The sequence below is a fragment of the Sapajus apella genome, unplaced genomic scaffold (assembly GCF_009761245.1).
Source record: "Sapajus apella isolate SASKATOON/1434 unplaced genomic scaffold, GSC_monkey_1.0 scaffold32, whole genome shotgun sequence".
NCBI lineage: Eukaryota > Metazoa > Chordata > Mammalia > Primates > Cebidae > Sapajus > Sapajus apella.
Genome location: NW_022436972.1, coordinates 22,036,311 through 22,049,610, shown reverse-complemented (window position 1 = coordinate 22,049,610; position 13,300 = coordinate 22,036,311). Strand labels below are relative to the sequence as shown.

The 13,300-nt window shown below is 34.3% G+C and overlaps 1 protein-coding gene across 3 annotated transcripts in view; it reads right to left on the bottom strand.

The window, feature by feature from the left end:
* Positions 1-1,707: 1,707 nt before the first annotated feature.
* Positions 1,708-13,300, bottom strand: part of CCDC122 (coiled-coil domain containing 122) — a 39,115-nt gene continuing 27,522 nt past the window's right edge. For all 3 annotated transcript variants that reach the window (XM_032294754.1, XM_032294755.1, XM_032294756.1), the window contains one exon: positions 1,708-2,403. In XM_032294754.1, coding sequence (XP_032150645.1) covers positions 2,191-2,403 — 213 coding nt within the window. In that variant the 3' untranslated portion in view covers positions 1,708-2,190. The remainder of the gene's footprint in view (positions 2,404-13,300) is intronic.

The window sequence follows — 13,300 nt, the reverse complement described above, 5'->3', positions numbered from 1 at the left end:
ATTCAGAACTAATTTGTTTGCTTTGAGTTTCATATTAGGCTTTTTTAAAAGTCCACAGTAGAAACAGTATTCTTGAAATCATAGCTTTCCTTTGCAGAAGATTCATTATTTTGAGAGTTGAAATTTTGCTGAGCTATTAAAAGCACTGAGAACCTTGAAAGACTCCATTTATACTGAAATCAAGGAGTGGGGAAGACTGCATGGATAGAATAGCAGGTCCCAAAGAGATGAAATTTGACCAGCATACAGACAGAAAATGAAATAGGGCTGGAAGAGGTCTTGTGATTGGACAATGAAGCTGACTGTATTGACTAAACAGTTGCATATATAGCACAGACTCACGATGATCCTCAACACCAGGAAAAATGGATTACATTTCTGCACAGGCCAGTGAGATTAGAAAATAACATTTGGAGCAGAGCCATGTCCCTGATGACACAAGTCCCCCAGGAACTTTGAACATTTCCATAGAGGAAAAAAAAATGAGAAAGAGGAGAATTTTGAACTATTTACCCCAAAGAGACTGAGTGTTAAGTCAGAAGCATGTGTGTGAATGCCACTAAGCAAAAGAGCTCATATTCTAAGCTAAGTTCAATTATACAGAACTAAAATTAAAAGCAACTTCAATTTTCTAATTTTAGAGTTTATGATTGTGTTAAAATATCATATCCACTAAATCATCAAGCTTTGGATACCTCTAATTTTAGTTCTTAATTAATCTGAAAGCCTCTATTATCTGAAATAGTTTTTAAGATTAGAAAGAACAAGAAAAAACGTTTTTCAAATAGTTTTTGACTGTCATAAAATGTAAAATAGGTACATGTATTATCAATGATATTTTAGAAAACTACATTAAACTTGCTTTTACAAATAGAGCACATTATCTTATGCAGATTATACCTATTTTCTTCATATCTGAATTTAAAAACAAACTTTCAAATCTATAATTCAAAGTTTTATCATTTACAAATATTTTGAATCCCAGTATAAACTTAAAAGCAGTTTAGAAAACTAGAATCTAAGTGATAACTAAACTTAGGAAGTGTAATAACTTTTTAATATGCAAGTTACATTAAAATCTATTTATATAATCAGCATTTGGTTCAGGCTTGTCTTCAGCCGAGCATAGTGTGTACTCCCCACAATCTGTAGGTTTCACCATTTTTACTGTAGCTGTGTTTCTGAGTCATGGACCGAAGCTGATTGTGTTACAGGATAAGCTGTTTGAAGTGTTAGCCATAGTAAGCCATGCTAAGCCATAATAAAACTATACTGTTATCCATAATAAGATTATTATATCAGGTTTTATTTCAGCTCCACTTACTGAATTTTAGGCACATAGAAAGGCAAAGAGATAATGAATTAAAAAAAATTTTTTGATGCTCTCTGTTTGAAATTAATCTTACAAATGAATATTTTAAAACCATATCTTCATATTTGTTTTTGTTTCTAAGTATTTGACTCAATGGAAGCATTAAAGAGATCACTTTTACCTTGAAAGGGGCAAGTTAACATTTGATTTATCGACATTTTGCCTTTCACTGAGAAAAAATGTTAGTATGTACTGATTAATACTCTTAAGAGTTACATGATGCTGTAACTTTAGTCACAGAATATGAATAATTTATAGACGGAAAAGTGAACAAAATATTTTATTCATTGTTATCACTCTAAAATATGTTATTTAATAACAAAGAAAAATGATCGTTACCTTCTAGATAAAAGAGAAAATGGAAAAAATATTTGAAGCATTGAACATACAAAAACATTATTATAAATATCAATATTTATGGGCTACTGTAAAGGCAGTTGTAAAAAAACAAGTTCCAATAAAAAGTTTGAAACAGACACACATTTTCAAATATCTTAATAATATAAATCATTGAAAAAAATCAAATGTTTTTTCCCTTCTAAATTTTTACTTCATAGGGTAGTGAATGCAACATAGTTATAAACAGTATAATACATGAGTATAATACATTTTACACACTCAAAATAGTCATAGAGACTCTTGCACTATTCTCCTCTAGGCATTCCTATTGTCTGTCAACTGCTGTCAAGTGTAGGGTTAGAAGGCCTTTTAACAAATGGATGACTGATTTAAAAAACAACAACAACAACCAAAGACATCTGTCATTAAGACAGGCCACTGATAGTGGATGCTTGTTATTAGGAATCCAAAAGATTTTCTCAGTGTTCTGTCCCATAATTTTTGTTGTCATCGTCTGTGTTCCACACTGCGCTATGGCAATGTTGTTCTTGCGTTCCAATGCATTTTCTTAATTCGGCTGCAGTTTTTTCCAGTCGTTGAATGTTCCATTGCCACTGTCGTCTATTTGACTGAAGCTTGTTCACCTGACAATGCAAACGCTTAAGAATTGCATCATATCTCTTATGTTGTACCTATTAAAAGAACAGCACATGTCAACAGGGCTTGTGAAGTATAAATAGTAAACAGCCATAAAGAATATTTTGACTCCTCTAAAGAGGAAAGCACTTAATTAGAAACTATACACTATAAATAATCATGATAAAAATAAACAGTAATTGTGTAACTATTTATTCAACACTTATTACATGTTAGATACTGTGCTGAGAACTTTCTACATATAATTAAATTCTTATAACACCTTATGATATGGGTATTATTATCCTCATTTTTGTGTGAAGAAACCAAAGATAAAAAGAGTTTAAGTAATTTGGCTAAAGTTTCATAGCTAGCAAGTGATAGAGTTTGCGAGTTGAACCGAAGCAAAGCATCCATTATGGAATACCTTCTTGTTAAGAGAGTTATTATTTTTTAAACTAAATTTGCACTGGGGGAACTCTACTTTGAGTCCCTATGTAAGGAATTACAACCTAACAGGATTTAAACTAACTGAAAGCCTAATTACAAGTATATTTTTGTAACAATAGCTGAGACTCAGTTGACCATAGCAGCCAGCCTCAGTCAATCACAGGTGGTCCACTAACCACACCATATTCAAATAAAACAAGCATTGAGCTGTAACCAATCAAGCGCTTTCTGTACTTCATTTCCATATTCTGTCCATAAAAGTTCCCTGCCCACACTGTGAAGTAGAGCTTTCTGAACCTCTGCTGGCTCTGAGGGCTACTGATTCTCTAATCATTCTTCTGTTAAGCTCTGTTAAATTTAATTTTATTAAACTTAAATTTGTCTGAAGTTTTAAATTTATCAAATTTAATTTGTGTAAAGTTTTTCTTTTAACATAAGAGAAATGGTTTCATTTTCCATTTCCTGTATCCAGTGATTCACTGAAACACAGACCATTTGGTCTAAAGGATCCAGATCATGTAGTCCATTTCCCTGCTATTAAATAAACCATCATTTACGCTGAGCCAGACAAGGATACACTGGAAGGCAATAAAGCACAGTGGAAAGTGCAAGGGTGTTGCACCACAAGAGCACCCAATCTTTTTTAAAAAACAGCTTTATAGAAATATAATTCACATACCATATAATCCATCCTTTAAAGTGTACAACTCAATGGTTTTTAGCATTCACAGAGTTGTACAACTATTACCAACCACAGGTTCTTAGGCTCTCATGTAATAGAAATTGACAAGAGGCTGAGCAAGTTTCCGAAACAAGGCTTTTTAATGGAACTTATGTTTGAACACAATGGAGACAGTGCAGGAGCAAGAGTTACCTGGCTGGCTTTCCGAGGGCAGGTCTTTGTGGTGTTTTTAGGAAAGGTGACAGGACTGTGCATGAGGTATGGGAGTGTCATTACATGTACAGGGTGGAGCACAGGGTGTGCAGGCACAATGAGAAATCATGCTAGTGCATACATTGCATTATCAAAATATGATGGATAAGCTCTTCCCTGGGTGAGGATTTTAGTATTACAATGAGGCATGGGGTAAAGATCAGACATTCTTCTGGTCTTGTGCACATGCCTGTGATATGGTCAACTCCCTTGAGTAAGATTTACAGTGGGATGCTGCTTATCTTCATTTCAAGAGATATCTTGTGCCATCAGGGATGACCCCAATGGAGGGGGTGGTGGGAGATCTGGTAGGTAATGGGGGGGTATGGAAAAAAATGTGTTAGTGGGTGTGGAGGCCAAATCATGGTGAGGGCTAAATTTCATCCCTATTCTATTTCACAAATATCACCATAATCAATTTTAAAACATTTTCATCACTTAATACCCATTAGCAGTCATTCCCCATTCTCCTTCCCCAACTCTTAACCCTCGGCAACTATAAATCTACCTTCTCTCTATACACATTTGCCTATTCTGGACATTTTATATAAATGGAATTGTACAGTAGGTGGTCTTTTGTGACTGGCTTCTTTCACTTAGCATAATGTTTTTAAAGGGTCATCTATGGTATAGCATGTAACAGAACTTAATTACTTTGTATTGCCAAATAATAATACATAGTACGATATACCACATTTTATTTATCCAGTTCATGATTTGATGAACATTTGAGTTGGTTCCACTTTCCAGCTATTATAAGTAATACTGCTATGAACATTTGTGTGCAAGACTTTTTGTGAATGTATGTTTTCACTTCTCTTGGGTATATAGTGAGGAGTAGAATTACTGGGTTATTTGGTAACTCCATGTTTAACAATTTCAGGAACTGCCAGGCTGTTTTCCAAAGCAACTGTATAATTTTACATTCCCACCAGTAATGTATAGGGTTCCAATTTCTTCACATCCTTGAAAATACTTATTATCTATGTTTTTGGTCATGGCCATTATTGAAAAACTTCAGCCAAATCAAATTTAAAGAGTTTAATCGAGCAATGAAAGGTTTGCAAATTGGGCAACCTCCAGAATCACAGCAGATTCAAAGACCCCAGGGGTGCCTTGTGATCAGAACAAATTTTTAGACAAAAAAAGTAAAGTGACATACAGGAATTGGAAGTGAGGTACAGAAACAGTAGGATTGGTTACAGCTCTGTGTTTGCCTTATTTGAACACAGTTTGAACACTCAGCAGTCTATGAGTGGTTGAAGTGTGGCTGCTGGGATTGTCCAACACTCAGCTATTGGTACAGACACATACTCCTAAGTTAGGTTTTCAATCTTGTCTACCTATTGTTAGGTTGCAGTTTATCCACAAGGACTCAAATATAGAAGTATGAAGTTCTTCTCAGGCCATATTTAGTTTGCTTTAACACCATGCTCGTGGATGTGAAGTGGTATCTCATTATTGTAAAACACCTACTTCTAAATGGACTGATAAAATGATAGAATAATAGGGCTGGACAGGTTATTTATTCATAGGTAGTATGTGTAGTATTCTATTATATAAATATAGCACAATTTATTTTTCCATTCTCCTTTCTAGGTATATTTGTGATGTTTCTATTTAGGGGCTTTTTATCAATAAACCTGCTGTAAGAATTCATATACAAGTTTTACAAGTTTTTTAAGGCATATGTTTTCATTTTTCTTGAGTAGACATTTAGGTGGGGAAGTGTTTGGACATACAGTAGGTGTATGCTAACTTTTTAAGAAACTCTCAAATTGTTTCTCCAAAGCAGTTGCACTATTTAATAATCTCCTCAGCAGTGCATGATCTTGCCAGTTGTTTCATACCCTTGGCAACATTTGGTATTAATATTCATTGAAATTTTAATCATTTTAGGGGTAAAAGGTGTGAATAGTATCTCATTGTGGTTTTTATTTCCATTTCCTTGGTGTTAAGGGTGTTAAGCATCTTTTCCGTGTTTATTGGTCATACTATGTTTTCTTTTGTTAAGTTTCTGTTGAAATCTTTAGCCCATTTTAAAAAATGGCTGTATGACTTATTATTGGCTGTCAGGTTTCTTTCTTTGTATGTCCAAGATACAAGTCCTTTGTGCATATACATGTATGGCAAATATTTTTACTTTTGTGAATTTGTCTTTTCATTATCTTTTGTTGTTGCTGAGGTGGGGGGTCTCACTTTGTTGACCAGTGGCATGATCACAGATCACTATAGCCTCGACCTCCTGGACTCTAGTTATCTTCCCAACTCAGCCTTCTGAGTAGCTGGAACCACAGGTGTGTGCCATCACACCTGGCTAATTTTTTTTATTTGTACAGACAAAACCTCATTATTACCGGGGCTGGTCTTCAACTTCTGGGCTCAAGACATCCTCCCACTTTGGCCTCCCAAAGTGCTGGGATGACAGGTATGAGCCACCGTGTCCAGCCCTTTTCATTTTCTTAATGGTGTCTTTCTAAGAGTAGAAGTTTCACAGTTTGAAGTCTAATATATCAATATTTTTCATTTATGGTTAGTAAAGTCTGTGTACCAGGAAATTTTTGCTAACCCAACATAATGAAGGTATCCTCCTATAGTTTCTTCTGGAAGCTTTACAGTTTTAACTTTTGCATTTAGATCTATGATCCATTTCAGATGAATTTTTGTGTTTGTTGTGAGGTGGAGATACAGTTCATTGTTTCCTCATAGATATCCAGTTTTTTCAGCACCATTTGTTGGTAAGACTTTCCTTTCTTCATTGAATTGACTTGACAACTTTGTCAAATTGACAAAATATGATTAATTTCTGAACCCTATTCTGTTCCATTGGTCTATTTATTATTTTACCAATACTACAGTTTCTTGAAAAGTATAGCTTTATCATAAATCTTAATATCAGGTAGGTTAGGTCTTACAAATTTATTATTCTATATTTATTCTTCTTCTATGAGATTGTTTTGGCTACTAGATCCTTTGCATTTTCACATAAATTTTAGAACTATCTTGTCAATTACTGGAAAAAATAGTGAAATTTTTAAAGGACAAGATTGAATCTATACATCATTTGAGGGGTAAGTTGATACTAATAATATTGTGTTTTCTAAACCATAAACAGGATATCATTCAATTTATTATTAATTTCTCAGCAATTTTTACTGTAGTTTTGCACATTTTTTCATAAAATTAATTAGCAAGTATTTTATGTCATTGAGAGTCAATGAATAAAGTTTTGTTTTATTCATTTTACTTCCCAGTTGTTTATTGCTACTTGATAGAAACTATATAACATGCAACTGATTTTTGTATTTTGACCTTTTATCCTGTGAGCTTACTAAATTCACTTACTGGTTCTATTAGTCTTTTCATATTCCTTAAGATTTTCTACATAAACAATTATGCTATCTGTGAATAATGACAGTTTTCTTTATGATCTTTTGTCTCATATATATATATTTTCCCATCTTATAACATTGATTAGGACCTCCAAAAAAAATGGTGCATCAAGGGGGTGACATCAGACATCTTTGCCTTGTTCCCAATCTTAGGGGAGAAAGCATTCAACATTTCATCAGTAAGTATAATATGTTGTTAGCTATAAGGTTGATTGTTGTTGTTGTTGTTGTTGTTGTTGTTTTATAGATGCCCTTTATCAAGTTGAGGAAGTTTTCTTCTACTCTTTTTCTTTTCTTTTTTTTTTTTTTTGAGACAGAGTCTGGGCGTGTCATGAGGCTGGAGGGCAGTGATGTAATTTTGGCTCACTGCAACCTCCACCTCCCGGGTTCAAGCAATTCTTCTGCCTCAGCCTCCTGAGTAGCTGGGACTACAGGCATGTGCCACCACACCCAGCTAATTTTTGTGTTTTTAGGAGAGATGGGTTTCACCTTGTTGGCCAGGATAGTCTGAAGCTCCTGAACTCAAGTGATCGACCTGCCTTGGCCTCCCAAAGTGCTGGGATTACAGGCATGAGGCACTGCACCTGGCCCCTTCTATTTTTAATTTGCTGAGAGATGTTACTGTCAGAAAATTTGTTACTCTCAGCAAATTTGTTGAGAGTGTTGAATTTTGTTTAATACTATTTCTGAAACTATTAATTTGGTTGTATCTTTTTTACTTCTGTCATTTTGTCGCTATAGTAAATTATGCCATTTGATTTTTGAAAGTTGAACCAGCCTTGCATCCCTAGGATAATCCCTCGTTGGTTGTAATGTATTAGACTTTTTGTATATTGCTAAATTTAATTTACAAGTATTTTGTTAGAGACTTACATCTATGCTCATGAGGGACATTGGTCTGTAATTTCTTTTCTGATAGGATTCCTGTCAATTTTTGTTTCTTCTTGTATCAGGGTTATGCTCACCTCTTAAAATGAGTTGGGAGGAATTTCATCTTCTATTTTCTGAAACAGTTTGTTTAGAATGGGCATTTTTTCTTCCTTAAATATATGATTAGAATTCACTAATGAAGATGTGTCAGTTGGAACTTTATTTAGGGGAGAGTTTTTAATTACAAATTCAATTTCATTGATTCCTACCTCATACCATTCATAAAGCTTAATTTGAAATGGATAATAGGGCTAAACATGAATGCAATTTCTTGTGTTACAGTATGTTTTTACTAAGAAATATGTCTCTTTGTCAAATTGTCATAAAGCTGTTCATAATAGGCCTTCATCACTCTTTTAAATCTATAGAATCTGGAGTAATGTCCCTACTAATCTTTCTTTTCTTGATTAGTATTGCTATGGGTTTCTCAATTTTATTCCTCTTTTCAACTTTTAACTTTGTTGATTTTTTTCTCTTGTTTTTCTATGATTTCTGTTATCATTTAATACCTTCTATTTACTTTTTGCTGAATTTATTTTTCTAGACTGTGATGGTGGAAGCTTAGATAGTTGATTTCAAATCTTTTTCTCTTTTCTAGTACAGGCATTAAAAACTTAATTTTATTGTAAACACTGCTTTAGCTGTATCTCACAATTTTTCATATGTTGTGTTTTCATTATTCTTCAATTTCAAATACATTCTAATTTTCCTTGTGATTTCTTCTTTGACTCATGGGTTATTTAGAATGCTCAATTTCCAAAAAGCTCAATTTCCAAAAGCTTATGTATGTCCTAGCTTTCTCATTGTTATTGATTCCTAATGGAATTCTGCTGTGATAATAGAATTTCAACTTTGAAATATGTAATCTAGTATATTGTCTGTCTTGGTGAATGTTTCATGTACACCTAAAGTGCATTGGTAGTTGTTATGTGGAGTGTTTTTATTATTATTACACTTTAAGTTTGGGATACATGTGCAGAACGTGTAGGTTTGTTACATAGGAATACATGTGCTATGGTGGTTTGCTGCACCCATCAACTCATCATCTACATTAGGTATCTCTCCTAATGCTATCTCTCCCCTAGCATCCTACCTCCAGACAGGCCCCAGTGTGTGATGTTCCCCTCCCTGTGCCCATGTGTTCTCATTGTTCAACTCCCACTTATGAGTAAAAACATGCGGTCTTTGGTTTTCTGTTCCTGTGTTAGTTTGCTGAGAATGATGGTTTCCAGCCTCATCCATCTCCCTACAAAGGACATGAACTCATTGCATTTTATGGCTGAAAACAGTATTCCATTTTATGGCTGAAAATGTATATATGCTATATTTTCTTTATCCAGTCTAAGATTGATGGGCATTTGGGTTGGTTCCAAGTCTTTGCTATGGTGAATAATGCTCTAATAAACATATCTGTGCATGTGTCTTTATAGTAGAATGATTTATAATCTTTTGGATATATACTCAATAATGGGATTCCTAGGTCAAATGGTAGTTCTGGTTCTAGATCCTTGAGGAATGACCACACTGTCTTCCACAATGATTGAACTAATTTACTCTCCCACCAACAGTGTAAAAGCATTTCTATTTCTCCACATCATCTCCAGATCTGTGGTTTCCTGACTTTTTAATGATCCCCTTTCTAACTGGCATGAGATGGTATCTCATGGTGGTTTTGATTTGCATTTCTTTAATGACCAGTGATGATGAACTTTTTTTCATATGTTTGTTGGCTGCATAAATGTCTTCTTTTGAAAAGTGTCTGTTCATATTCTTTGTTCACTTTCTGATGGGGTTTTTCTTGTAAATTTGTTTAAGTTCCTTTGTCAGATGGATAGATTGCAAAAATTTTCTCCCATTCTGTAGGTTGCCTGTTCACTCTGATAATAGTTTATTTTGATTTCTTTTGCTGTGCAGAAGAAGATCTTTGGTTTAATTGGAAACTACTTATTAATTTGGCTTTTGTTGCCATTGTTTTTGGTGTTTTAGTCATGAAGTCTTTGCCCATGCCTATGTCCTAAATGGTATTGCCTAGTTTTTCTTCTAGGGTTTCTGTGGTTTTAAGTCAAGTTATTTAAATTTTCTAAAATTCTGTAAGACATGTTATTATGGGAATTTAAATAGGATGCCCTATATAAAGTGCTTCAAAAATACCAGGCATTTAATAAATCATAATAGATTTAACAACATTGGACATTTCTTCTAATACTCTCTACAAAAGAGAATAATTAGTTACTATATTATCATTGTGTCTACCTGAATAATTTTTACTTTGCCTTCAGGTCAGCATTTTTCCCTTTGCTTCTCTGGGTTTTTTTTTTTTTTTTTCTCTGTTGAGACAGAGTTTTGCTCTGTTGCCTAGGCTGGAGTGTAGTGGCACGATCTTGGCTCATTGCAACCTCTTCTTCCCAGGCTAGAGCAATCCTCCCACCTCAGCCTCCTGAGTAGCTAGGAATAGGCACACACTAGCATGCCTAGCTAATTTTTGTTATTTTTAGTAGATACAGTGTTTTACCATGTTGCCCAGGCTGATCTCAAACTCTTGGGCTCAAGTGATCCATCCACCTTGGCCTCCCAAAGTGCTGAGATTACAGGTATGAGCCACTGGGCCCAGCCTCTGCGTTTTTCTCATAGGACTGGCTTTCTATCTGTGTAATCATTTCTGTTGCTGACCTCAATAAGTGAATGCATTTGTTAATTATATATCTGTGTATTATATCATACTGAATTAAACATGCTTTGTTCATCACCCTTAGCAGCTCTGAAAGTGTACACAATTTTCCCTTATTCTTTTAAATTTTAAACTCATGCTGTACAAAATTTAGACAAGAGTAAGCCATCAATGCTTTACACAATGTCTGTTATCACAAAGCATTGCTTGCAGCATTCATCATTTGCTAAAACCTTCTAGTATCCTTTGCCTGAAAACTCCTGGATTTGTAAATAACACTTTTTTTCTTACCTTTAACTAGAAACCACTGACTGTTGCTTAATGTATTATATTTAAAGTTTTGTGTTTACATGCCTTACACTTTGTTTCCCCAATGTTTTTTTCAATGACTCATAGCTTATCTTTTGTTTCTACTCTATGTTTAGTTCCTTTCTTCCAAAATATATGAAGACAGACAATAGATATGGCGGGGGGAAGGACATTTTGGGAATAAATATTTGAAGATGCCTTTTTTCATTCAGATATGGCAGATTTACTTTCCTTGTCAAATAAATACTGACAGCATTTATTTGACAGGAAAACATTGCTATTCAAATACCGTTTTTTATTTTTATGAACCAAAAAAATGTAAAAGCGGTATTAATGTAAGAACTAAAATATGTAAAGCACAATATTTGAAAGCATTAGAAAAAAAGAATGCTGTAGTCCAGGCAAAAGATGATTCTTGAACTCTACCAAGGCCATGGCTAAAGATATTCAGAAGGGATAGAAAAAAGACTAAAAAAAGGTAATCAAAATCTTTTGATATTTGAATTTACCTTCTTTAAAAACTGGCTGTTTTGAGGAAAAGGTTACTCATATTAATGATCAATTCTCATCATGGAATAAATAAAATTATTGACAAAAATGCAACATTTTTAAGACAATGGTCTGACTATATTGGTCCTTCAGCTTCATAATTTGTAATGGAAAAGTTTTAAGTTCCTAAATTTTCATTTTTTTCAACTGTAATATTGTGATGGAATTGAGGACAACTTTTAAATGAATTAGAAGTAACAGAATTAAAATGAAAAAGTTCAAAAGAATCTTAACAGAGGTGTTCCTATTATGAAAACTTAAAAAGCTTGTTAAATTTCATGACAAAAAGTTTTATGATGGAAATATTAAAAACAGAAGTTTTAACATCAGTAACAATCCTCTAAATCTAACATTAGTGACCACTTACATCATCCTTTACCAATTTATACTACTGCTGGCAAGATGAAGTAGATATACTTCAGTTACCTATTCTTCCTGGTAAGTAGAACTAAAATCCCTGGACATTGGATATAAAACAAATATCAGAAGCTCCTGAAAGTTGGAGAGAAGAAGGCAAATTGTCTAGGGAATCTCAAGACCCAAGGAATGTCATGGGTTTTCCTTTTTTCCTCATATACTCCAGAGAGGATTCTGGAGAAGATAGCAATCTGGAAATGTCAAGAAGTGCAAACAAAAAGCCCTAAGAAAAATTTGTTCTATCTAGCCAAAAGATAAGGAAAATAACAGACTAGTGGACAGAAAACTTGTACGCAGTAACTGTTTTACTAAAGTCAAATACCACAGAATAAACTATGTCCCTTCTAACACTCATGCCAGCAAGGGCTGGCTAGAAAGCCTAGATGTCTACTGTTGCAAGAGTATAATGAAGTGCCTAATCCCTCTGCTGGTGCACTGTCAGGGAAAGCTAACCAAGGAGCCAGTAGTTTTAACTGTGGAGCCTGGAGTTTTAATTCTCTCTAAGCAGCAAGAGACCATACACTGTGGTGTTGCTGGAACCCATTTGAGGATTCTGGACTTCTATGGCCATCAAGGTGTAATATTCCTCTCCTTGCTGATGTAATATCAAAGAAGGTCTGGTAGAGAGTCAGGACTTTCACCGGTACTCAGTAGCAACCAGGCCATGTCCTTGCAGTGTCACTGGAGTCCATGTTAGGAGTAGTAGCAAGTATTTCATTTCCCTCCAAGCCAGAATGATATCAGCAGAGCCCTACAGACTAGCCTTTCCCTCTCCCATGGGAAACACTGGAGGCAATGGAGACTAGTAGGAGAATCTAGACCTCAACTGCCACCTAGAAAGAGTGAAGATCCAGAATCTTAAAACATAATATCCAATGTGTCCACATTTCAATTAAAAAAAAGACTCATAACACCAAAAACTAAGATAACAAACTGAGTAAGAAATCACAATCAACATGTACCACATCAACATAACACAGAAGTTAAAATTATCTGACAAACATTTTAAAGCCTCTGTCATAAAATTGCTTCAATAAACAATTACAAACATGCCTGGAAAAAATGTATAAAATAGAAAGTCTGAGCAAAGGAATATAAGATATAAAACAGACCTAAATGGAAATTTCAGAACTAAAAGGTACAATAACCAAAATGAAAAGTTATTCAATCTGAACAAAAGAGAGAAAATAGATTGAAAATAGAAATAAATAGAACCTCAGGGGCTTATAGGACTATAACAAAAGATGTCATATCTTTTGTTACGGAAGAAGAGGAGAAAGAAGGCACAGATTAATGAACAAAAG